The sequence below is a fragment of the Panthera tigris genome, chromosome B1, assembly GCF_018350195.1.
Source record: "Panthera tigris isolate Pti1 chromosome B1, P.tigris_Pti1_mat1.1, whole genome shotgun sequence".
Taxonomy (NCBI): Eukaryota; Metazoa; Chordata; class Mammalia; order Carnivora; family Felidae; genus Panthera; species Panthera tigris.
Genome location: NC_056663.1, coordinates 14,369,867 through 14,397,002, shown reverse-complemented (window position 1 = coordinate 14,397,002; position 27,136 = coordinate 14,369,867). Strand labels below are relative to the sequence as shown.

Here is a 27,136-nt window from a genome sequence, read left to right as displayed (position 1 = left end):
CCCCGCGGGAAAGAGGCTTCAGGGAGGGTTAACAGAGGCTTCAAGGAGGGTTAACAGTTCTGTTACTATTTGACTTGTTATAATAAGCGTATGTTAATTTTTTTGAGAATCTTTTTAAATCTCAAACTGTTCTCAAAGTGTAAGCGTACTAACTCATTTAAAATTTGAAAGTAAAAATGCTGAGGCACTCTTAGGAAAGATGAGATTTTTGAAAATTTATTTATTCAGTAAGTGCGTATGAAGAATCAATCACAGTCACACGGCTCTGTGAGAAGCTACATGTCCAGCACAAGGGCATTCCTCGTCCCCTGCAGTTAGCGGCTGGCATCTGTCACCGCAAAGGATCCCTTTGCCAGATCTTTTTCACTGTCCCCCTTCCCCATTCCCCGATTTGGAGGATTCTGTTTAGGAAAGTGGCCTTTATTTGCCAAGCGGTAATTCTCTCTTGATTATCTTGCCATTGACGAGGCCGGGTAGCTGTCACTCGTGCTTCGTGAGGTCCCAGAGAAGGAGCGGCGGACTCGGTAAAGAGAAGCCCCTGGCTTCTGCCGTGCTGCAGTCTCCATCACAGTGGCGAACTGCTGAGCAGACTGGAGAGTCTGCCCAGTTTTCCTAGTTCTTGGCAACTTACAACGTGAATAAACCAATCTTGAAATAGCCATCGGCTTATTGACTTAAGTAATGGGCAGATCGCGAGAGGCCAGACGAGGAAGGTACGTGCTGGCTACACTTAAGTAAGAAAAGCTGGGCCAGGTTCCCCAGGATGTATTTTATCAGATCAGAATGAACGACGGGCTCCCCGGATCCTGTTGTGCCTCTGGCTGCCTTCCGCAGGAATGGAAGTGCAGGGGCCTGTTCTGCTCTCTACGGAAGGGCCCTGGTGAGATGGTCTCTCTACGGAGCCTGACGTCTGCTGACTGTCAACTACCAGCGTGTTTGCGGTCGCTGCGAAATCACTGAGAAATTCGGCTTTGTTCTGCGCGAAGTTAAGACTGACCGTGGCACACGTTCCTTTCCCCGCTGTGCAAGAACACACTTCACTGAAAACTACATTGATTTCTGTGTATCTTTCTCGAAAAATCTGGGCGACAGAATGCGTCATAAAGTTTTTGCCAGCTGTTCATCATCCAGGGTAGCCAACTTTCAGGCGGTTACCTCTCCATGCCGGATACTTCCCTGTGACCATTAAGATTTATTCTGTCCAACGACGTGTATTAGTATCTTTGACACGTCATTTTCTCAGCATATTCTAACTTAAAAAAAAAAATATGTTAACATCTGTATCATTTTAAGCTGTAAAAAAAGGCATTTTGACAGGGAAATCACCCTGAGGAAGAACAAGAACTTTCTGCTGCGGAAGCAACACGAGGCTCTTTTGGAAAAACGCCAAGCCTTCCTGGGCACCCCTCTCGCCTCTCCCCCAACGGGTCGTGACCGAGCTGCCCGGGGCCCGGCACAGGAAGCCACTTCCGACGTCCCAGATTCCAGAAGAGCCTGGCCACGGGAGCCTGGCCTGCGGAAACGTCCGGTGATCTGGCCACAGCCGCGTTAAGCAGCCCACCGGCCTAAGGAGCGCAGTCCCGTCGTGATCTACAGCCCTGCGTTTCTTGCTCCGCTGCCCAAGGGCGTCGTGCGACACGCGAAGCCACGGGCTCTGCGTCGGTTTTTATTCCGAGCTGCAAAACGGACCTCCGGCCACGAAGGAGGGGGGCTATGGGGCGCGACCCTGGGCCCCGGCGAGTTTCCGGGCGACGGAGGTGGATCGAGGCCCTGCCGCTGCCTTCAACGAACCGCTCTTCCGGGCGCCGTAGTTTTCGTGGCGGTTGGCAGGCTCTGCGCTCACCGTCACGCCTTTGATGGCCCTGCCGCCGCGCACCTGCAAATCCCCACCCCGAGGGGCGGCAGGCGTGCGTGCCGGCGTGTCCGCGTGTGCACAGCGACGTGGGTGCGGAAACGGGCCGGCGGGACGGGGAAGTCCGCCGCGATTGCCCACTTTGGCGGCCGCGGTGAAAAAGGGACGCCGCCGGAACCGTCCGCGTGTTCACGGGCGAGGCTGCCGCGAACTTGGGTGGTGGGAAAGCGAGGTCCGCGACTCAAGCGGCCCACACGAGCAGGGCTGGTAGCCGTGAGGAAGAACTCCCGTCCCCGGGACCCCCATCACTGTACCCGGGGCCAGGGCACACCGGGCTCCGGGGGCGCGGTCTTCCCGCTGCGGCGGCGGCGGCGGGAACGAACCCGAGGTGGGCGTGGGTCAAGGTGCGGGGACGGCGGGGCCGCAAGCGCTGCCCCGGCGACCAGTGGGAGGGCCGACTGGGGGGCGCCTTCAGGTGGAGAAGCGGGGAGCCCAGCTCGGCGCACACTTCCGACTTGTCCAGGTCCGGCACGTGCCCTCAAGGGCTGGCTTTTGGGCCACGTGGCCTTCCAGGCGCACCTGCTGGTCAGCACCTTCACTCATCCCGGGAACGTGTTGGATTCGATCGCAAACAAACAGATCACAGAGTTTGCCGCTACCAGGGGTCTTGGGAGTCATCTAGTCCCATCCTCCTATTTTGTAGGTGAGGATGTGAAACTCCACCTGAGCACGGAGAACACAGAAGCCGAAGATAGGCACCTTTTTATGGCATTTTCTCAGGCGGATCTGTGTTCATGTTTTTGTTAGAAACACGGGAGGGAGCTGCGGCAGGAAGGAAGGGGCCCGCTGAGAAAACCGAGCCGGCGCAGGGGAGGGAGGGCCCGGCCAGCCTCGCTGTCACAGTCACTCTCTTCCTTCACACTGGGATGCTCACCGAGGCCCCCAATGTCTACCGGAGGGTTTTTCACTATCAGGAGGCTGGGTGGAGAGCTCGCCCTGCATTGTGCACACAAGCATAGCATGCTGCTCACTGTGAACTTCAACTCCCCAGCAAAGGAGTGCGACCTGCGCTATTAATAGAATCCGCATCTGACGTCCACAGTAACAATCTAGGAAATAACAGCGACGGCATGGACATTTGAAGAAAAAAGTGATAAAGACGAACAACTACCTCAGCTCTTATTGGCCCTTAGTTGTTTGGCTACACCCCTGCTTCGTCCCGCTGGATTTTCCCGACGAGAACTGGAAAACCATAGTCTCTCTCTGAATCCGACACTCCTAACACATCAGCCCAGGCCCTCTCATCCTTTCCCGCTGCCCTTGGGGGACATCAGCTCCCTGTGGGGCCCCGGGGACTTCACGAAGGCACAGCCTCCCCTCGTGTCCCTTCTCCGAGCCTCCAGTCCCTGCCGTGGGTTTTCCCTGTTGAAGCCCTAACGTGCCATGGGATTGCCTGGCACCCACAAAGGCACCACCTCCTTCCTCCCTCCCTGCTCCCCAGGCGGCGGCCCGTGGGTGGCGCAGAGCAACGGGGGGGGGGGTGTTTATCTCCTGCTCTGCACAGTCTCCAGCGAATCCTCCTTGGGCTCCTCTCCCCCCCCCCCCCCCCGGGATCTCGCTGTGCGCGCTGATTACGAACCCAATTCGGCACTGCTTCATCAGATACACAGATGAGAAGACCTCTATTAAGATATAATTAAATTTCTAAGCAAAACCATCAATGCAACTTCTGTAAGGATGATTATAATCATCAGTAGCGTATTATGAGGCCAGAATCATGCATAAGTGGGTACAGTGTAATGACTAAACAACTGCAGATTAATATAAAAACCAACCACCATTTCACAAGAGAGAATTCTCAAGTGTCACTCCTCTAAGACACTTCCCAAAGCCGGAACGAGACGTGCTTCTATCCTGCGCTGGACAAGCGTCCAGGGACGGGGAATCTTTGCTTCCCCGCAGCAGACAGACGAGGCCCAGGACTCTGAAGGGTCCCTGGGCAGCGGTAAGGCCGGGCGCCCAGCTCCCGCCTTCTCTCAGTGAGCGGCACCCGGTGGTAGGAGAAGACCCACTCCGTGGGCAAAAGCGTCCAACGTGGCGTGCAAGTGAACTCGGCTGGCCAGACCAGCGACACGCGGCTCTGGACAGAAGTGTGCTGGGTTGTGTTGGGGTCTGAGGCCCGCAAAAACCTCACACACCCACAGCAGCACCTTCGTGGAGACGGTGGCCCTGGGGTAGACACAGAGATGAGAGCGGCCGCCAGTGGTTCAGCAGCGCCCGCTTCCTAGACGGTGGCTTACCACGGGGACAATCAAAACGCTGATAATTAGGACACGGGAGGTGAAACTACCACCCACGTCACACACATGGCTGCCCGAATGACCGAGCTCTAACAGTTTTCAGAGAGGCCACTTCCAAGGGAATTTAATTCAACTTCGTATTACGCCTGGGAGATCTGCCTGACGTTCCTAGGATTACTTCTGCCAGTGAGGACAGGAAGAGGGGCCGATCGACAGGTCTGAAAACAGAGGGCAGTCAAGGATCTCGGCAGCCTGGAAAGCATGAGCAGGCCACTTTTCTCTGTATCACGGCCATTATTTTCCTAGATCGTGACTATGAACATTACGTGGGATGCTGGGATCAGAACAGCATAAATCCCTGTTTCAGAACCGTCTTTCAGAACTGTTGAGGTTCACGCACAAAGCGGTGTCTTACCTAAGCCCCTGGGTTTGACCTGATAACAGCCCTGAACCCTGGTACTCCTGGAGCTTGGAGGCACAGCCCAGACCAAGATGCCCACACCACGGCCAGGCCTAACCCTGAAGGTGGGGACTAGGCCTCAGGTGGCTGAGCTACCCTGGGGCCACCGACTGTCCTCATCCTGTCTATGTTCTATTTACCCATCCACCAGCAAGTCAGGGGCAATTGTGTGCTCTAGTGGCGGGTAAGGGACAAGCAAAACTCCAAACAGGATAAAATCTTGGCTGGTAAGCAAAGTCAGCAGGCTTTCATGAGGCAGAGGAGACCTCTGCCAAGGTCAGATGGAACATCCCCTGTGGTGGCATCGTGATACAGGGGGTGGCCCCGCCAATGCCCTGGGGGGTTTATGCGGGAGCTCACCCGCTAGGCCAGAGGCACCCAGGCTCGCACTCAAGAGCTGTTTCTCTTTTGCAGGCAACAGTTCTGCTCAAGTTCCCCAGGAAACCCCTCCCGGAATTTTCTGCAGCTGAGAACAGACACACTCAGGTTTTGAGAGGCTCAGCAACGCGCCTAGGCTGGCCCTGAAGATCTCCGTGGTTGCTGTTCTACAGCCCTCCCCGTTTCCATCCACTTGTGCTAAGGATTTCTTTAACGAGGAAGGAAAACAAGAGTCACCCGAAAAACCTGCAAACCTTGAATCCTCTAGTAACACCAGTAAAAGTCTTAGAATTCTATATGATGAAAGATTTAAAAAGCCCACTTAGAAACAGTGCATCTACAATACTTTTATCTTTGAAAAGATGCTTCGATCCCGTTTCTTCCAATCAGGATTAGACAGCTTAGATGTCGCCCAAGCTCCTTTCGTTGTATTTTGCGGAAAATGGACGGGGTGGGGGTGGGGGGGGGGTTCCCACACTAGCCCTAGGGATGTCACACACACATCCCTACCACAGGCTTCCCAAAGAAACCTCCTCTCAAGAAGCGTTTGGTGGCCCCCCATCACAGCATTCAAGGCTATTCCTTGACCTTTTTCTTCCATTAATTTCATCCATTTCCATGTAGATGCATGTAGACATTCTGCTTGGGGTGACATGGAATCTGTGTACATTTTAGCGAGAATCGACTACAGCCACAATAATAACTCCTCCTCCGGATCGGGGGATGGCTAACTGTGGCCTGCACCTGTGTTTGCCAAGTTTTCTTGGAACACGGGCCATTCGGGGACACCTGGTCCGCGGCGACTCCTGTGGTTGCATGGCAGAGTTGAGAGGTAGTGATATATTTCTTCTCCGGCCCTTTACAGGAAAAGTTTGCTGACCTCTGTTCTACATGAATGTGGCATATACGTCTCCATGAATTCAGAGGTTTTTTTCCCCTCTGCTCTTCTCACAAGGTTATTAAGTTTTCGCTGTAATGCAAATTTTTGTTACATTTATTCCTTGACACTTGATATTCTTTGACACCGTGGTAAAAAACATCTTCGTAAGTAAAATGTCTAGTTGTTTCCGGTTGGCATACAGCAAATGCAACAGACTTTTGTAGATGATTCTACTTATGCTTCTTGTTAGACTCTCTTCTTCCTCGTAGTCACTTGCAGATCTTTAACGTACACGATCCAGGTGTGCCTGCCAGTGGTGATAGCTTTATCTCCTCCTTTTCAATCCTTCTGCTTCCACTTTTCTCTTGCTTTACTTTGGTTAGAATTTCCAATCCAATGTTGAGCAGAAGAGCGTTGAACGCCTGCATCTGATTTTAAAGGTGATGATTCCAGTGTTTGTCTCTTTAGGACCGTTATTTCCTTTAGGTTACTCTCTACCAAGTTAAAGAAGTCTTCTCTTCCTAACTTATCAAGAGTTTTAAACACGAATGGACACTGACGATTGTCAATATATTTCTTTCATCGACTGAGTTGATCCAGTGGTTTTTCTCCTTAATCTGCTGAGGGGATTCGTTGCACTAACAGATTTTTCTAATGTGAAGAAAGCCTTGCACAATTCAGCATGGTCAAAATGTTGTATCTTTTTTTTTTAATTTTTTAAAAACGTTTTTATTTATTTTGAGAGACAGAGCACAAGCTGGGGAGGGGCAGAGAGAGAGGGAAACGCAGAATCTGAAGCAGGCTCCAGGCTCTGAGCTGTCAGCACACAGCCCGATGTGGGGCTTGAACCCACGAACCGTGAGATCATGACCTGGGCCGAAGTCGGACGCCCAACGGACTGAACCACCCAGGTGCCCCAAAATGTCGTATCTTTTAAATATATTGTTGGATTAGATTTACTGATATTTTATTTAGGATTTTTACTTCTATACTTATAGATGAAACTGGCCTATGATTTTCCTTTTTGATAATATCTTTGTCTAGTTTTGGTATTAGGGTTGTTGGTCACATAGAATGAGTTGTGGAATGTTCTCTCTTTTTCTAGCATCTGGAAGAGTTTACATAAAATTGAGATAATCTATTCTTTGAAAGTTTGGTGGAACTTGCCTACAGAACATCTAAACCTATGTCTTCATTGTGGATAGATTTTTAATCACTGCTTTCATTTCTTAAAGAGGTATAGGGTTTTTAATCTTTTGTCCCCCTTTCCATCAATTTTAGTATGTTATATTTTCCTAGATATTTGTCCAAATTGTGGGCCTTTATCTTTGATATTATTCATTATCTTTTATATCGCAAATTTACCTGTAATTCTATCCCTCTTTCCTTTTATAGTTGTCTTTATGTGGATCTTCTCTTCGTGGATCTTGCCAGAGCTTTGTCCACTTTTGTTTCTTTCTTTTAGTTTTTTTCAAATAACCAACATTAGCTGTACTGAACTTTTCTCTACACATTGGAGATTAGAAAGCAGTCGAAACAAACCAGAATAATGGTCCAAGCGATTCATGGATGAATTTAGCAATATGACATGAAGTGCACAAAGTCCCAAAGTTTTTATAATTATTGCTACCCAAGGATCTAGAACTTCAGACTGTGGCAAATCAAAAACAAACAACAAAAACCCCTAAAGATGCAAGGTTCTGTTTAAATCTGTAGTTGTAAAACTCTAATCCAGCTTTGAAACTAATCTAGTTGGACTCTAATCCAGCGTCTGTGACGCTTCTCCATGATATTAAAGTTGGTCAGTGTTAACCAAGACTTTGAAATGATTGCTAATGGTGAGTCGAAAGACTCAAGAGAATAAAAGCAATGGTTATTATTATCAAGGTGACAAATGTAAGAGTTGGTGACTTCGGCTTTTAATACAATTTTCCATTAGGCAAAGGGACAGCCAGGCTCTGGGCTCTCCCTTCGCTATCATGAGCTACCCCGGACATTGACTACTGCGGGTTCCAGTGCCTGCTGGCCTCCCCACCGCGGTGGATGAAGTCCCACTACTCGCCTTCAAGACCACTTCGCCACTTCCTCCATGAAACCTCTCCCGACCTCGCTAGAAAGTGATTTCTCTTGAGGACCTGGTCTATCTGGCTCATCGCCTTTACCAAACCGCAAGCCCTAGGAGGGCATGACAGCGTCCAATCACCCTGGTCGTCTCTAAAGTACCAAACGTAGGGCGTATAATTCAACTCCCCACTGAACAGATACTTAACGACGTTCTACTGTACGCCCAGGTTTCTGTCTGTCGGTTGGGACATAATACAGATGCGAGATATGTTTTGTTGCTTGGACTTTCCTTAAAAAAATATTGGGATCAGTTTGATCCCTAAAACTCATTAAGTTTCTGAGTTCCATCCAGGATTAGTAGTGCTAGTCAATTAAATGACTCAGTTTCTCCATAGTATCACACATTAGTGACCAAATAACAACGAGGGGCCAAAAAAGGGAAGTTTATACTATGGACAAGAATTTCTATTAGTTTAAGAAAGTTTCTAATCGATTTCGGATTTCCATCAAATGTGATTGAAAGAGACTAATGTTTTGGCACTTGTAATATTTTGGCTACGTGGGAAGTTCTATTTGTACGTTACACACGGCTGCGGACACACTCTCTTCTGCCCAAATACGAATTCTAAACTTTAGAGAATAAACCAACAAAGCAGGCTCCAAAAAAATTTGGTTGCAGGTAGGTGGCAGGACAATAGAAATACTCCCTTAACAATACCCTAGTTTTTAATCGGTGATCGGATCTTATTTTGTACGGTTACTTGTGGGGTGAGAGGCAAAAATGCCAATATGGGACGTGATCTTTTTTGAAGGGAAGAAAGACTGAAAATTCTGAAGGCTTCAAATTGACAAGGCGTTAACAGTTGAGGTGGTTAATGAGTCCTAAAGGGCTACTCAGAAGATTCAGATGAAATCTGTCACCGATGTGAAAAGTTCCACTGAGTTTCTTTGCCCAGTCTCGTGTTGAGACGGTGAGAACCGCGGAGCAGGAACGGGATGGCCACTTCCCCCTCGAGGCCATGCTCCCGGCCGGCAGGTGGCGGGAGGGGTGGGGGCGGAGTGGTCGGGGGACCTGCTGTCTACCCGGGGGGGTGGCAGTGCTGCTCTCTTAGCAATATCCTAGGTCAAAAAAAAAAAAAAAAAAATAGGCCTACGACAAGGGCAAATAAGAGTTCCGAGTTCCAGGAAAAGCACCTGCAGACTTTGTCAAAGCGAGTGTAAGCTGGGGACCTTCCACGGGACAGGCTTTAGCACCCATCTCTGCACGCCCCTCGGGGCCAGCGGGGACACGGAGACCTGTACCTGTTTCTCAGCTTGTTTCAGGAGCTTCTGGAAGCGCTCGTCCTCCAGCACGCCCGGTGGAAGGTCAGTCTCCCCCTGAGCTTTCAGCGCCTCCAGCTTCTGCCTCAGGCCCCTCAGGGCCTGCAGCTCGTCGTTGAGGCGGCTCTGCCGGGTGAGAGACGCCTGAAGGTCCAGTTCTAGGTCCAGGGATGTGCGCACGGGCCGTTCCTGCGCCGTTCTTCTCAGGACGGGCTGGCACACCGTCTGCAGGGTCAGAAGACAGAACAGCACAACACCCTCATTATGGTGGTTGGTGGTGGCCATCCGGCTCCTCGTCCCTCCTGGCACGTCTCCGTGCTCCCGGGCAGGGAGGCGCCAGCGGCCGAGGAGAGGTGAGTGGCGGTGCCGGGCACCGCCAGGCGGCAGACTTTCGAGGCCGGTGTGACGTGTGGACATCTCCGTCCCCGGCTAGAGGGACGGCAAAGATTCGGGGGTGGAGGCCTCGTCGGCTCGGGTCCCGAGGGAAGACAAAATGAGCAGAGCGTTTAGCCAGCCGGCAATGAACAAGCAGCGGAGTAAGAAACGAACCCGTGTTGGTTCAGACCGCAGAGGCTTTGTGAAGTTGTTGCCGTAGCACAAGCCTCACTTAGCCTGACCGTTTTACCACCCGGCGCCTGCCCTCTGTGCAAAACAAACACAAGAAACTTACGCTCCCTCCAGCTCAGGACACACGGCGGCACCCCACCGCTCACTCCTCGGGCCCTCGTTTCTGGAAGCGCCAGCCAGAATGCAGCTGCTCGGCGCGTTTGAGAGTCTGAGCGCCTCCCCTCCTCGATATGCTCAATCCCCAACCCCTTCCTCGAGTTCCCACTGTCTAACAGCCACTTTCACCAGCGAGTCACTGGTGCTCTTCCTGGGGCCAATCTTACCCATTTGCCAAGAAATAATGATTGAATACGTGTGAATAAATGTCTGCTGGGTAGGGGTGGGGGGTTGGCCGTGGGCCACACACCAGGGAGAGAAGACCCAGTCCTTGACCTTGAAGACGTCCAGCCGTGAGCTGTGAGGTAGCGCCTTCTGTGCCACAGGAAGGGAGAGACCACTCACAGCTGGTCACGCCTACTTGACGAAAGGAAGTCAGAAGAGGCTGGGAAGGTTGCATAAGCAGAGGGGAAACAAAGAGGGTATTTTTTGTCCAGACCACTGGCAGTGGGAATGGAAAATAAGAGTAAAAACTGGTACTCTTTGATGCGAGAGAGGAGGGACTCAAATTTGAGAAGTCCTCGGGCTTGAAGATCTGGATGACAGGGGTGCTCATGACAGATGGCAGAGGGAGGCCTGCTGTCCCTCTTCCTGTTTCAGGGCTGCATAGCTTGTACCCCCTCCTCCTCATCACACACATATTGCTGTAACATTCTCGAACATTCTATAATCTTCTTATTAGGTCCCCTGTATTCCGTCTCTGCTCTAACAAACTTATTACACAGCAGAATCACCACACGTGCTTTGGCCGTATTACTTTTTTTCAGAATAAGAAATCCTTCCTAGTGGTTATGTGTACGCGTGCGGTGTTGTGCTGGCCGATGTTTAATAAGCAGCTCTGGGTGGGGGCACAGGTGCAGAAAAAAGCACCGGTCGGGGGCGCCTGGGTAGCTCAATCAGGTGAGCATCCAACTCTGGATTTCGGCTCAGGTCATGATCCCAGGGTCGTGGGATCGAGCCCCACATCAGGCTCCAGGCTGGCAGCACGCAGCCTGCTTGGGATCCTCTGTCTCCTTCTCTCTCTGCCCTTCTCATGCTTGTGCAGGTGCACCGGCTCTCTCTCTCTCTCTCTCTCTCTCAGAAAAAAAAGGAGCAGCAGCCTGGGTTTGTAAGAATTTGCTGATTTCCATGGTGTAACTACTCCTGTCATCCCAGTTTTCATGCTGTAAACGCGACGTTACTGCACTGGGAAGACCGCACAGGTATCCCTCCTCCCCACCTCCCACAGAGCTACCATCTTCTTTTAAACTTTCAGACAGGGGTCAAGGCCACAGACCTCCCCCATCAAGCCTTTTAGATTCCCACAACCAGATGAGCTCAGTCCTTTCTCTCTCACTCAGGCACCTTGCCCAGCCCTGTGTGCTCCCTGGACGCCTTCTGTAGACTGGAAACTCCTGCGGCCATGTCTGCCTCGCTCAGCACACACGAGGCTTCGTCCTCACTTAAACGACACATCTAAGCTGCAATACGATGGCTTAATAGATTACTAAACAAATTATTAGCAGGAAAATAACTCTCCATCAGTATTTCAGCTGTAAGTAAGCGGGAATTGTTGAAGTACCCCAACAGTCCAACCTTTTAACGTATTTAAACCTTCTCTCACACTCATCCTTTAAGGCCAGTCCAGAGCCCGACGTCCCCAGGTCAGCTGGAGATTTCCCGTCCACGTTAACCTTAACCTTCCCGAAATATCTGTTTTCAAGCAAGTTACTAAAACCGTGCACTCCTGTACCAGAACATCGGTCCTTCCAAAAAGGTACTGGGTGTTACACTACTCCCACAACTGCTCCAGAGCCAGATGTTGGGTGGGGACCTAGCAGCCATCAACCATTCGGCAAGCCCCCTCTCCATGGATACCGCAGAGTGAATTTCCTGGCTTAATTAACACAGGATCCAAATCAGCACTGAGTGGCCGCTCTCCGGGGCACCCTCCTTCCATCTCCGTAACTAACACGACATCTGTGTCTTTCTGGAAGTATAGTGGCCTCATTCAATAGTCCACGAGTGTGCAGCAATGATGCTCAAGAGTTCTGGTATTTATGCTTCACGATCTGTGGTTCTGGGTTGGTCGGACACAGTGAGATGTTGCGAAAGGAATACATACCCTTTTGACCCTCAAACTGCGCCGTTCGGTGGAGTTTCTCACAAACAGTGATTTTTTAGCCAGGGTTGAGCTGTCACTGTCACTTCGATTCAACTGGCAACAAAGGATAAAAAAAAAAGAGAGAGAAAAGAAAAGAAAGAAAATCACTGCATAACAGCGTGCTAGCAGTTTAGAACTGAGAAGCTTACCAGATGAAGCAGGTTAGTGATTACAGGAGTTTGTTTCTTTAAGAAAATCCTCGCTAAACAAGTTCTTCTCTGTTCTGTGCTTTCCTTAAACAACTAAGTTCTCTTACGTATAATTTCAACAGCTGCCATTTGGGGGCAGTCATCAGAACTCATGCATTAAGATAATCATACAGACTTTGAAATAGAAGTATTTCTTGTATTTTTGGCTAATTTGCAATATTCAGTTTTCAAAAGTAGGGTCTGTATAAGATACAGAGTTCCAGGCCAGATTTCAGTCACAGTTTAGAACAACCTAGAATGTTCTTGACCCAGACAGCCTGTACTCACTCTTTCACCTGCTTCGGACCCCACTTTTAAACTTGAGACCCTCGTTTTCACCATTTCCAAACCCCCTTCACTTGCTCTACTGTTTTCCAGAGAATCGGTCCCCCCCTAAGACACTTCACAACTTGTTCACGGTAACTGTGCCTCAACACACAGGGGTGTAAGCTGTGTGAGGGCAGGGCTCTGGGCCTCTTCTGTTCACAGAGGAAGTCCAGTCAAGTGTCTAGAAACATGCTTACCAGCAGATGGTTAATAAAAATATTTGCTGCACCGAGTAAGTTTAGAATTTTGAGGGTATTTTCTAACCCATGTAATAATATAATATTATTTATAATATTTAATAATAATTAAATATAATATTTAATAATATAATATTAATACATTTAATAATATAATTTAATAATATTTAACAACATAATTTAATAATATATAATTTAATAATATTTAATAATACAATATTAATCTATTACTATCACTCATGACTTCTTCTGGAAGTAGAACTTGGCAAACCGATGCAAGGTCTACCATATTGTCTACAGAGGCAGGGAGGGATGGGACTCAGTGTCTAGAGGCATTATTAAAAGATGATTTTTGTTCTAAAACCTAATTTTGGTTCTGCAGGATTAACATGGTTTGAGGCATGTATGATATGCAGCAGAAATATTTAAGTCTCAGGTCATTTGAAGCTTCTAAATACACACTGAAGTACAAATATATTCAGCAGCTAGGTCCTTAATTCACTTATTTGCCAAATAAATGGCTTAGAGTTAATGAGACATGAAATTTAAGAAAAGGTAAAAAACAACCCAAACTGAAAGACCCATGAGAGTGTGGTATTTCATGTATATCTCGGGGCATTTCTACCCATCCGTGTTGGTAGGCGGAATCGGAAGACCCCCCGGTGACTGTCCCTGGTGGTCGGCGGGCCACCCACTGGCGGGGGGGGGCAGTGTCCCCCTTACCCTGCAGATGTACTGGTTCCGCTCCCCCGGGGAGAAGGTCTGTGAGCGCACGATCACGCTGCTGCGGACAAAGGGGCGCTGCCGAGTGCTCAGGCCGCTGCGGTCTTTGGGGCGAACTGCCACACTGGTGTCGCCGGCCTCATCCGTGTTTGTCTCTTTATCAACCTAGAACGGAAGTCAGACATCTGTCAGGCACGGATGGATGAGGATACATTTCTGCTCCTTTCGCCCAGCTACAAAGGCAACAGCTGATCTCCCAACAGAGCCTCATCCGGCACTAGGGCCGCTTCTGAGAGACAGGCTTGGCGTTCCTCCCGACGGGACCCCGGGAGATGGTTTTCTGCCGAGTGGGAAGTGACCGACCTGCAGTGAGCAGGACGGTGTCACCCATAAATGGAGGTGCCCCCCAACACATCTGACCTACACAAGGAAGCCTTCAATTTCCACAGGGTAAATGTGGTTCTGTAGAGAATCTCGTTTAGGAGTACTTCAACACGAAATACCGTTCAACATGCTGATCCCTGGTTTTTGTGGTGGTTGGTTTTTCAGAACGATACAAGTAATCAACATATAAGAAAATGAAAATATACTACAAAGTTACAGGTTTACACAGAATACGCAGCTATGCATACACGGAAATAGCAACTGCTGTGAAGCTGTGTTTGGATTTTCGCTGTACCTCTGGAAATGTAATAAAAAATAAAATTTAAGTAAAAACAGAAGTTTCTCAGGGCACTAACTCTACAGGCACAGGCAGACGTTTATTGTTGATCTCATGTGCATCAAAGGATTCAAAAGCTGCCTCGTGCTGGTTTGCTCCTTTATCGGAGGAAGTCTTGGGTCAGGGCAAAATACTATTTTCCTCAGGAACAAAGGGCTGGAGTTTTGTAGACTCCATCATCGACATCCCAAGCATCCTCCAAGCCTGAAAATGATTTCCTCCCTCTGGGGATGCGCTCTCTACCAACACGTCCCTCCCGTAACCAGCACCCATCGCTACACCGAGCGACCTGCCACGTTCCAGAGCAGATTCCGGTCAGAGCACCACGTCTCTGAACGTGTCCACTCACAACATTTACGAAACGTGACGCAATTCAGTGGTCGTCCTGGTGTTAGCCGGGAAATTCTGGAAACGCTTTTGATAAATCCTCCCAGACCATTTACACAGCTCTAAATAGCACTGTTCATCTTCTTACATAAAACGTAAGTCACGAATGAATACTGGGGCCCATATGAACATCTTAAAGCCTCCTTTCACAAACGCCTGCCGTGAGCAGCTACGGCACAGATCTTGGTACGGATTTACACCCGAGGAGACAGACTTGGCCTGCGCGCTGCCGCCGGAGGTCAGGCCGGTGGGGAGTGTGGCTGAAAGTGCTCACCAGGGTGGACGGCCCGCCGGGCGGCCGGCTGCCGCGCTCTTCAGCACCGCCGTCCTCTCTCCTGCCCACGACCTCCTCCGCCTCGGGCACGCGGGGGCGCGAGCACAGGTCTCCTGCACGGCGACCGCCCTCGGGCAACTTCACGTCGGCCTCTTCTTCAGACGCGATTTCATCAGAGGCCTCCCGCAGCATTGTCAACCTATGGTGAGACGGAGCAGAACCAGACACAACTTGGGTCCGGCAGGTGCACGCGTGAGCAGGGCCACCTGGGGCGGACACCGCTCTCCCACAAGGAATGAGACTCACGTTAACGACTCAAGCCATCTCCCCGGCTCAAACTGCTACACGCAAAATGAAATCAGCAACCGACCCTCCAGCAATATGCAGCAAAATCACCATAATTGGGTACTACAAAGTTACATTAGTGGAATTGGACCGAATTCTTAGGCGTTAAATTAGAAATATTCTGAAAATCACGTATAACATTTAGCCCCGCCATTTAAAAGCACTGACACTCACTTTAATGTAATTTGATTTCAGGTGTTTACTTGTTATAAAATTAATCTTCCAGCAGAATGGAGTGACTTCGCTAAAAGCGAATAAAGACATAAGCATTGAAAATATCCATCGTCGGGGTACCTGGCGGGCTCGGTGCATTGTGCAACTCTGTATCTCGGGGTTACAAGTTTGAGCCCCACCCTGGTTGTAGACATTTCTTAAAAATAAAATCTTTATAAAAAAAAATCTTTATAAAAAACGACTGTGCTTACAGTCTAGCAGGGGTAAAAACCCTGTGTCAAGGGAGTTTTACACCTGAAATAACAGGAATCCTAAGGCCATGTGATCTTGTCTCTAACCAAAGCCACAGCATGGGCTTGGGTGGTATTACAAGCGGGGCCCCAGAATGTACATACGGGTTTATGTTCTGAATAAACTGCATCGACAGGAAAGCCTGGGTACCAGCGTGGCTTAGAATATCTCATGGTCTGTTGAGTTTCATGTCCTTAGGACAGTAACATTTTCTCCACTGATAACTGAAGGGTGGGCTGTAATTGTGATTGGTGAGACTCTTGACAGATGGGCACACGCCTGTTATTAACTGCCTAGTCATGAGATGAGCACAGGGAAGCTAGCAAAGGATTCCACGAGCTATAAATTCCTTTATGCTACAAATCGGGTGTATTTTTGGAAATGTATGTGAAACAAACTGTGTTTTACACACACAAAGGTTTAGTGTTTAAAAATATATCATGATGGGCCTTATAATCACTCTCGTATTTATTTATTTTTTGCAGTGCTCTGACTGGTAATCACTGTAAAAGGCTCCTGACAAGAACAATGTATATCTGTACCTTTTTGCCTAACTGTAGTGAGCTGTTCCTTCCAAATGTCCAAGATTTTGTTATTTATGACATATCTTGTCAGTCTTCGTTTGTAACAAGTTTTATACACACATGCACACACACACAAACGCATGTTATATATGTATGTGCATATGTGTTAACAGGAGTTCAATCAAACACAACAGTATAAGCAACTATATATACATTAAAATTAATCCAAATAATTTTACATCTATACTTTAAAAACGGATGCATTCACTAAAATTTGTTTTTAGAGAAAACAATGCAAACCAGGAAAGGCAGTTCTTTATACATATGTGATTCTGGACAAAATCTATAAATAACTTTTTTCTTTTTTCAAAGGACGGGGTATGGATAATTAGGTGGAAACAGAAAAAGAAGGCAGAGGTGAACAAATAGAAAATGAGTACTCAGATATGTGCTTTGCTTTACCTGAACCTAAATGGTACAGAGGTACTTCTGGTAATTTAAAGAAAAAGAAAGTAAGTTTTTAAATTTATTTACGAATTGACAATAAACTACGACACCTTTCAAAACAGGTAGATGATGATGATGATGATTTTAGAGCGAGAGAGAGCAGGAGAGTGGGGCAGAGGGAGAGAGAGGGAATCCCAAGCAGGCTCCACGCTTAGTGCTGAGCCCGACACGGGGCTCAATCCAAGGACCTTGGGATCATGACCTGAGCCAAGATCAAGAATCAGACGCTCAACTGACTAAGCCACCCGGGCGCCCCTCAAAACAGGTAGCTGAGACCAAGAATTTTAAAAAGCCCAGAAAAGAGTGTCAGAACGTACGGAGGCAGGAACAAAGAAAGTCCTTCCTGTGTTAACTCCGACGCGGCCCAAAATTTTGCTGTTAACTTCTTCAACTCTCTAATGACAAAGAGGGTCCTTCCTTCAGTGGTAGCAGCCTAACACGGCACCGCTTTCCATAATTCCAGGGTAATATCTGAACCTATAAAGGTTTCCCTGTGATACACACACCCTCTTTGCATTCCCGAATAGCAAAAGGAACCCAGGGTTTTTACCAGTCTCCATCTGGACCCCTTTCCTCTTCTTCCTGCCCTGGCTCTTCTTCTTCCTCCTCCTCCTGTGCTAATTCTTGTTCCACAGCCAACAGCTCAGCTGATGTTCTTGCAAGGAGGGCTGACACGGCATCCTGGAGAACAGAAGGTGTACGGACGGCAATTAACATCACATATTGTGAGAAACGATTCAAAAACTCATCAGATGGGGACTGAAGCTTCCAGTTGTGGAAAAGAAGGTGGCACCAGACCCAATTCTCCTGCCGAGAACAAATATGAAAGCTGATGGAAATAAAACAAAAGGCAACAAACCAACCTCCGGCGTTTTTAAAGCAACCAAGAGCGACACAGGCAATCGGGACTGGAGGCCGAGACCCCGGGGAGAGGAGAAACGCAGGCAGGTGAAGCGACGTCACTGCCACTCTTTCCCCCCAGGGACGTGTATCAGTTCTAGCGGTTGAAGCACGCAGGCTAAAATTGTGGCTGTGCAGAACAGCGGCACTATCGATAGAACGTGAAGATGAAAACTGAGAAGGCCCCCAAGGCAGCCAGCACACTGGGGCCCAGGGAAACGAACGGAAAGGGGAGTCCAGTATTCTGCACGATGTTCTTGCTGTGGTATTTCCCACTCCTCAGCTGCAGATCCGACAGCAAGAGGTGGGAAACTAAGCAAAGCCCAGCTGCAGGGAGGCTAAAACAGTAGGCAGATACTTCAGTTTCTTCACGGTCCTAGGGAGGGAAAAATTGGAATTCAGGCCCTCCAAGTGACTCAGGTGATCTGCCCATGTTGTAATCGGCCTTCTGGAAGAATACTAAATCCTCTCTGGAGGAAAATATCAGCCAGAGCCTCCACAATTCTTCATACATAATATCCAGCAGCCACTGGAAACCAAGAACAACAACGGATAAGATAAAAGAGGCAACCTACAGGTGGTCCATACACTGCCATTATTTAGAGAAGGAATTTAAGTTTTTACAGTTAATGTGTTCACGAAAACTGATGAAATGGTGGAGAATCTCACTAGTGTAAACACGAACCCACATTAGCACATCAGAGTGGAACTGCTGAAAAGCAAAGGAAGAGAGAAAATCTTATGAGCAGTGAAAAAAAAAAAGATGTATTACTTTTTAAGGATCGACTGTTCTCCAGCAGCTCAACAGAATCGGTGGAAGCCAGATGACAACAAAACGGTATCTGTAATGTGTTCAGAGAATTAACTGCCCACCTAGAATTCTGAATATGCAGGGAAAAAAAAATTCCTTTTCAAGTGGAAATAAAGACACTGATAGATGTGCACTAAAAGAAATCCTAAAGGGAGTTCTTCAAGCAGAAGGAAAATGACCCAAATGGGAGTGCACTAATGCAGAAAGAAATGAAATACACCAGGAAGGGTAAAGATGTGGGGAAATCTAAATGAATATTGACTGGCAATAGAACAATAGTATCTTGTGGGATATACGTTAAAATATACAGAACTAAAGCACATGACCAATAATTTCGCAGAAGGAGGAAAGGGCATAAATGGAGTTCAAGTCTTTCAAAATTCTTGTACTGTGTGGGAAAAAGTAAAAGCATGAATTTAAGGTAGCTTCTCTTAAGAAGGCAAGGATGCATGCTGTAATCACTAGGGATACAGCAAAAAATAAAAGACTGTATTACTAATGATCTAATAGAAGGGCAAATGAAATTTTCCTTTCCTTAAAAAAAAAAAAGAGTAAGATAATATGTTCGAACCCAAATATATCACTAATAGCATTAAATGTAAATGAACTAAATATTTCAATTAAAAGGTAAGGGTTATAAGACTGGATAATAAACCAAAAGCAACTATATACTGCTTGCAAGTGAAACACTTTCAATCTAAGAATTCAGAAAGATTGAAAGTAAAAGGATGGAAAAAGATAAACCATGAAAACACTAACCGAAAAAGGGTGGATACAGCTTTATCAATACCAGACGAAAACAGATTTTAAAACAAGGGGTATTAGTACAGATAAAGAGGGCTATTTTATAACAACGAAAGGGCCAGCTGAACAGAAAGATACAACACAACGCTAAATTTATATTCATCTGTGAACATAAACACAGAAGTCAGAAAGCAAAGACTAACAAACTAAAAGGAGAAACAGACATCTACAATCATAAGTTGGTGGATTTTAATATCTCTCTCAATAACTGGTAAAATAAGCAAATTGAAAAATTTGAAGAAGATTTGAAAGACAAAAATTGACAAACTTGGGCTGTAGAACATGTTCTCTTAAGAACACACAGAACTTTTACCCAAACTGACCATATACTAAGCCATAAAGGAAATTTCAATATTCTGTATGATTGAATAGTATGTTCTCCGTTCTCAGAAAACAGGGAAATACAGCTAGAAGAAATCAATAATAAAAAGATAACTAGAAAACCCCACTGTTTAGGAATTAAGTAAATATACTTCTAAAAAAAACCTCTCATAGATCAAAAAAGAAATTACAATGAAAATTAAAAACTATTTTAAATTCAATGATATTTTGATAATATCACATTATCAAACTTGTGAAAAGCAGACAAAGCTGTGCTCAAAAAGAATTTTTAAGCCCTAAATGCATAAATTGGAAAAGAAGATGGCTGAACGATTACCTATCTCAAGAAGTTAAAAAAAAAAAAGTGCAGCAAATTAAGCCTAATGAAGGCAGAAGCAAGGACATAATAAAGAAAAGAGCAGAATTAATAAAATAGAAAACACATGTATAAATAGAGAAAAAGAATCAACAAGGCCAAAAGATGTTTCTTTGAATAAAATAAAACATTTGACAGGTCCCTAGCAAGAGTGAGAAAAAAAGCAGAAATGGTACAAATTTGCCAATGTGAGAAATAAAACAGAAACATAGCAAAGTCCTTGTATATATGAAAAATTAGAGGGTACCTTGGATAGCTTTGCTAAAATTTTTTTTTTTAATCTTTTTTTTTTTTTTTAATTTTTTTTAATGTTTATTTATTTTTGAGACAGAGAGAGACAGAGCATGAATGGGGGAGGGTCAGAGAGAGGGAGACGCAGAATCTGAAGCAGGCTCCAGGCTCTGAGCCATCAGCCCAGAGCCCCACGCGGGGCTCGAACTCACGGACCGCGAGATCATGACCTGAGCCGAAGTCGGCCGCTTAACCGACTGAGCCACCCAGGCGCCCCTAAAATTTTGATAATTTAGGTAAAATAGACAAATCCTGTAGAAAATAATGCTTACTGAAAGGAATACAAGTATAGAAAGCTGCAATAGTCCTGTATCTTTTTTTTTTAAGTTTATTTATTTACTTTGAGAGAGAGAGAAAGCATGAGTCAGGGAGGGGCAGAGAGAGAGGGAGAGAGAGAGAATCCCAAACAGACTCCAAATTGTCAGCACAGAGCCTGACGCGGGGCTCAAATTCATGAACCATGAGATCATGACCTGAGCTGAAGTTGGACGCTTAGCGGACTGAGCCACCCAGGCGCCCCTTGAATAGTTCTGTATCTAATAAAGAAATGGAATCTATAATAAAAAATGGTCCACCAGCCCTTTTCAACTGGGATTCCATTAGAGTTAAGCCCTTGTGCCCTCTAGCATCCATTATGTTAAAGCAAAACAAAACATGACATCTAAAATGGTGTGAGTTATGTGCCATCCTTGGGAGAAATAAGAAAATAGTCATCGAAAATATATTTTTGGTAAATGTTTACTTCTTGCATAGCCTTGGTTGTGAAAGGCTGCTTCTCACAAAGAAAATTATAGGCTGGGCTGGTGAATTCTCTTGGGAATTCTCCCAATGACTTATGGAAGGTATGATACCCACCTTACAAAACCTTCCACAGGAAGTGAAAAAGGAATACTTTCTAATTTACATTAGGAAGGCTGGTAAACCTTGAAGTAAAAAAAAAAAAACCGACATTACAAAAAAAAGGAAATTAAAGACTAACCTCTCTCGTGAACATAAATGAAAATTAACCCAAACACAAAATCAAGAAATCAAAACCAGCAACATATATAAAAACACATATAAAATACATCACGATGAAGTCTGTTTTATTCCAGCAATCCAAGCGTGGTTGAACATTCAGAAGTTAATCAATGTACAATCTAGCACACTAAGAGAATAAAAGAGAACAACTGTGTAATCAATTTAAGAGTTAAATAGACAGTAAAAATGTTTGAGAAAACTCAATATCCATGCATAATAAAAAGTCTTAGCAAACTAGAAAGAGCAAGAAACTTCTTTAATCTGATAGTGATTATCTACACATAGCCTCAGAAAAATCATTCTACACAACAAATTACTGAAAGCTTTCACTTTGAAAAAAGTAGAGTATTTTCTACAAAGGTAGACAACTAAGCCAATGGAATACAACAGAATATCTAGGAACAGACTCCCACATGTTCAGGTCAGTGGATTATGACAAAGATGAAAATGCAATGCAGCTGGGAAAGAGAGTCTTTTCAACAAATGGTGCTGGGCCAATGGGCTACCACGTGGATAAAAAGAAATCTCGATCCCTACCTCACACCTTACAAAAAAATTAATTTCAGATGAACTGCAGATCTAAATGTGAAAGGTAAACCAATAAAGCTTTTATAAGACAAGACAGGAAACCATCTTCATGACCCTGGGGTGGGCAAATAGTTCTTAAATAGCAAAGGAAAACGCTAAGCAGACAGGGAACAACTGATAAAAAAGACTGCGTTAAACCCGAGTACTTCTATTCACCAAAAGGCAACATTAAGAAAATGAAAAGGCAAGCCACGGAATGGGCAAAGATATTTGCAATAGACATATTTGACAAAACACTCAAATCTAAAATGAAGGACGGCTACCAACCTACTGAAAAAAAAGAGAGAGAATCCAACAGAAAAATGGGCGAAATCTTGGACAGATGTTTCACAAAAAAGGACATCCATTTGGCCATTAAATATTATAATCAGGGAAATGGAAAAACATGAGAGTACTATATACTTACCACAATGGCTAAAATGAAAGATAAAGACATGTACAAGATGGTAAGAGCAGCACTAATCCTAGTAGGCCCCCAAATCAGAAACTCAAATGTCCATCGACAGCAGAATGGATAAATAAACGGTGATAAAATTACACAATGAAATATTGCACAACAGTGAGCACGAATGAGCTACAATCACACAAAATAACATAGATGACTCTCACAGACATAATGGTGAGCACGAGATGCCAGACATAACATAACATATATTGAAAGATTCCACTATGTAAAGTTCAGAGACAGACGTCAGAGTAGAGACTACCTTTAGGGGAGCGTGGTAATGACTCGGACGGGGGCACCAGGGAGGGCGCTGGGGTGCTGATAATGCACTATACCTTGACGCGGGTGGGAGCTACACAGGTGTGCTTGCTTTGTGAAAAGTCACTGGAAAATTCATATCAGATCTGTACGCTTTGCTATAAATCTCTCCATCACTCCCCTCCACAAAAGAAACAAGTTAAAGTGAGATTAGGATACGATAAAAAGTGTAATAAGAAGGCATATGTATGCATATAACAACACTGTGAACAAACGAGACCTAACAAACACCTATAGAAAACTCACCCAGCAAGAGCGGAATACACATTCTTCTCAAGTGCACATGGCACATTCTCCAGGAATGGCAGAACATGCTAGGCCATGAAACAAACCTCAACAGACTTAAAAGGACTGAAGTCCTACAAAATATATTCTGTGACCACACTGTAAGGAAATGAAAAATCAATAACAGAAGGAAACAATAAGAAATAACAAAGATGTGAAAATCAACACACTCCTAAATAACCAATGAGTCAAAGGAGTCACAAGGAAAATTAGAAAATATTAAAGAGCTGAATGAAAATTAAAACATACTGAAGTTTGTAAGATGCTGCTTACAGCAGTGCTCAGCAAGAAATTTACAGTGTTAAGTGCCTGTGTTAAAACAGAAGAAAGATCTCAAATCTATAACCTAACCTTCCACCTGAAGAAAATGGAAAAAAGAGTAAAAAGTACACCTAAAGCAATCAGAAGGAAGGAAATAATAAACACCAGAGTAGAAATTCACAAAACGGTGAATAGAGAAATATTAGAGAAGATTAAGGAAACCAAAAGTCGATTCTTTGAAAAGATTCAAAAAAGTAAAAACCTTTAGCTAGACTGACCAAGAAAAATGGAAAGAAAGTTCAAATTACTGAAATCAGGAGCAAAAGAGGGAACATCACTATCAACTTTAGAGATATAAAATGAATGATAAAGGTTACTAGAAACAACCGTCTGCCAACAAGCTGGATAAACTAGATAAAGTGAGCACATTCCAGAAAGACGCAAACTACTCAAAGTGGTATTATAACAAAATTCTGAGTAGACTTAGAACAAGAGATTGAATTAGTAAACAAAAAACTTCCCACAAAGTCCAAACTCAGAGGGCTTCACTGCCAAATTCTACCAAACATATAAAGAATTCATGCCAATTCTTCTTAAATGGTAGATGAGGAGGGAACACTTCCTAACTCATTCCCTGAGGCCAGAATTACCCTAATGTTGAAACTAGACAAGGTGATCAGAAGAAAACGACGAATACAGACGTAAAAAAGGTTCTCAACAAAATACTAGAAAACTGAATCTAATATCATATAAAAAGGATTATACACCATGACCAAGTGGGATTTATCTTAGGAATGAGAAGCTGGTCTGACATCTGAAATCAGTAAACCATATGAAGAGAATAAAGGACAAAAAACACATGTCATCTCAACAGATGCAGAAGAAAAGCACTGGTTAAATCCAACAGTCTCTATGATAAAACACTCAACAAACTAGGAAAAGGATTTTCCTCAACTTAACAAAAGGCAACTACAACAACTACAGCAAAAATCATATGTAATAGTGAAAAACTGGAAGCTTCCCTACAAGATCACATACATGACAAGGATGTCTGTTGTCACCATTTCTTTCAATATTGTATTGCAGGTTCAGGCCAGGATGAAGAGGCAAGAAAAAGAAGTTAAAAGGAATTGGAAAGGAAGAAGTAAAACCGACTCTATTTGCAGAAGATATGATCTTATGTACAGGACATTCTAAGGAATCCACCAAAGCACTATTAGACCCAATAAACCAGTTCAGTAAGGTTGTAGGATTGCAAGATAAATCTGAAAATGAAATTAAGAAAATATTTCTATTTACAATAGCATCAAAAAGAATAAAATTAATCAAAGAAGTGCAAATTTGGGCTGTGAAAACTAGAAAACATTTTTTAAAGAGGTTAATGAAGACCTAAATAAATGGGAAGATATCCCAAATCCATGGATAAGAAGAGTTAAAACTGTGAAGATGACAATACCCACCCCACCCCTCAACCGACCTACAGACTCAATGCAATCTGTATAAAAATCCTAGCTGCCTTTTTTTTTTTTTTGCAGAAATATGGAAATGCAAGGGACCACGAATAAGACAAACCATCCTACAAAAGAAAAACAAAGTTGGATGATGCACATGTTCTGATTCCAAAATAACTACAAAGCTACAGTCATCACAGTAGTGTGGTGCTGGCATAAATACAGACATACAGATTAATGGAACAGAATTTGGAGTCCAGAAATATAAACAATCACACTTACGGCAAACTGATTTTTAGAAACGGTGCCAAGATAATTCACTGGGGAAAGACCAGTGTTTTCAATAAGTGGTACTGGGGACAATCACACACCCACAATACAAGAAAATGAAGTTGGACACACTCCTGACATCACACATAAAGAACAATCCAAGTGGACTGGAGACCTAAAAATAAGACTAAACTGTAAAACACTCAGAAGAAAACACAGGCATAAATCTTTGTGATGTTTGGTTAGGCAAAGCCTTCTTAGATACGACATCAACAGCAGAGGCAATAAAAGAAAGAAACAGACAATCTGGACTTTTATCAAAATTAAAAATTTTGTACTTCAAACAAAACCATCAAGAAAGTGAAGGGGCACCTGAGTGGCTCAGTCGGTTAAGCATCTGACTTTGACTCAGGTCATGATCTCATGGTTGATGAGTTTGAGCCCCATGTCAGGTCAGCTTGAGCCCCACATTGGGCTCCATGACGTCAGCATAGGGTTCCCTCTCTCTCTCCCAATCTCCCTCTCTCTCTGCCCCTCACTCACTTGCGCCTGCCCTCTATCAAAAATTAATTAACTAATTAATTTTTAAAAAGTGAAAAGAAACCCATAGAATGAGAGAGGATATTTGTAAGTCATTTGTTGGATAAAGGATTTGTGTCAAGACTACACAAGGAACTCTTATCACTCAATAATAAAATGATAATTAATAAAGAGATAATAAAATACAATGATAAAGAATTTAAAACAAAGAGAAAGGATCTGAATAGACAGTTCTCAAAAAAATTTTTCAAATATACTGATGGCCCAGCATTACCTTGATTCCAAAACCAGACAAAGACCCCATTAAAAAGGAGAACCACAGACCAATTTCCCTGATGAACATGGATGCGAAAATTCTCAATAAAATACTAGCAAACCAGAAACAACAATACATTAAAAGAATTATTCACCATGATCAAATGGGACTTATCAAAATCCGCAAATCAACTAATGAGGTACATCACACTGATAAAAGGATAAGAACCACATGATCCTCTCAATAGATGCGGAAAAAGCATCTGACAAAATACAGCATCATTTCTTGATTAAAAACCTGCAAGAAAGTAGGGATAGAAGGACCATACTTCAAGATCATAAAGTCCATATACGGAAGACACACAGCTAATATCATCCTCAATGGGGAAAAACTAAAAGCTTTCCCTCTAAGGTCAGGAACATAACAGGGATGTCCATTCGCACCACTGATACTCAACATAGTGTTAGAAGTCCTGGCCATAGCAATCAGACAACAAAAAGAAATAAAAGGCATCGAAACTGGCAAGGAGGAAGTCAAACTTCCACTCTTCGCAGATGAAACGATACTCTACATGGAAAACCCAAAGGACTCCACCAAAAAACTGCTAGAACTGATCCATGAATTCAGCAAAGTCACAGGATATAAAATCAACGTACAGAAATTGGTTGCATTTCTATACACCCATAATGAAGCAGCAGAAAGAGAAATAAATCAAGGAACTGATCCCATTTACAACTGCACTATGACCATAAAATACCAAGGAATAAACCAAATTACCAAAGAGGTAAAAGATCTATCCCCTGAAAACTACAGGAAGCTTATGAAAGAAATGGAAGACACAAAGAACTGGAAAAATATTCCATGCTCATGGATTGGAAGAAGAAATATTGTTAAAATGTAGATACTCTCCAAAGCAATCTACGTAGTCAATGTAATCCCTATCAAAATAACACCAGCATTCTTCACAGAGCTAGAACAAACAATTCTAAAATTTGTCTGGAACCAAAAAAGATCCTGAATAGCCAAAGTAATGTTGAAAAGGAAAACCAAAACTGGAGGCATCACAATTCTGGACTTCAAGCTAGATTACGAAGCTGTAATCATCAAGACAGTATGGCACTGGCACAAAAACAGACACCTAGATCAATGGAACAGAAGAGAGAACCCAGGAATGGACCCACAAATGTATGGCCAACTAATCTCCAACGAAGCAGGAAAGAATATCTGATGGAAAAAAGACAATCTCTTCAACAAGTGGTGTCGGGAAAACGGGGCAGCGACACGTAGAAGAATGAGCCTGGACCACTTTCTTATATCATACACACAAGTAAACTCAAAGTGGATAAAAGAGCTAAATCTGTAAGACAGGAAGCCATCAAAATCCCAGAGGAGAAAACAGGCAATAACCTCTTTGACCTCGG

At 44.7% G+C, this 27,136-nt stretch overlaps 1 protein-coding gene across 10 annotated transcripts in view; it reads right to left on the bottom strand.

The window, feature by feature from the left end:
- Positions 1-27,136, bottom strand: part of WWC2 (WW and C2 domain containing 2) — a 208,144-nt gene that overhangs the window by 14,289 nt on the left and 166,719 nt on the right. For 9 of the 10 annotated variants that reach the window (XM_042982914.1, XM_042982923.1, XM_042982915.1 and 6 more), the window contains 5 exons: positions 17,329-17,459; positions 14,938-15,136; positions 13,556-13,720; positions 12,082-12,174; positions 9,237-9,479 (listed from right to left, as the gene is read on the bottom strand). In XM_042982914.1, coding sequence (XP_042838848.1) covers positions 9,237-9,479; positions 12,082-12,174; positions 13,556-13,720; positions 14,938-15,136; positions 17,329-17,459 — 831 coding nt within the window. The remainder of the gene's footprint in view (positions 1-9,236; positions 9,480-12,081; positions 12,175-13,555; positions 13,721-14,937; positions 15,137-17,328; positions 17,460-27,136) is intronic. The other variant, XM_042982920.1, reaches the window with a different exon arrangement.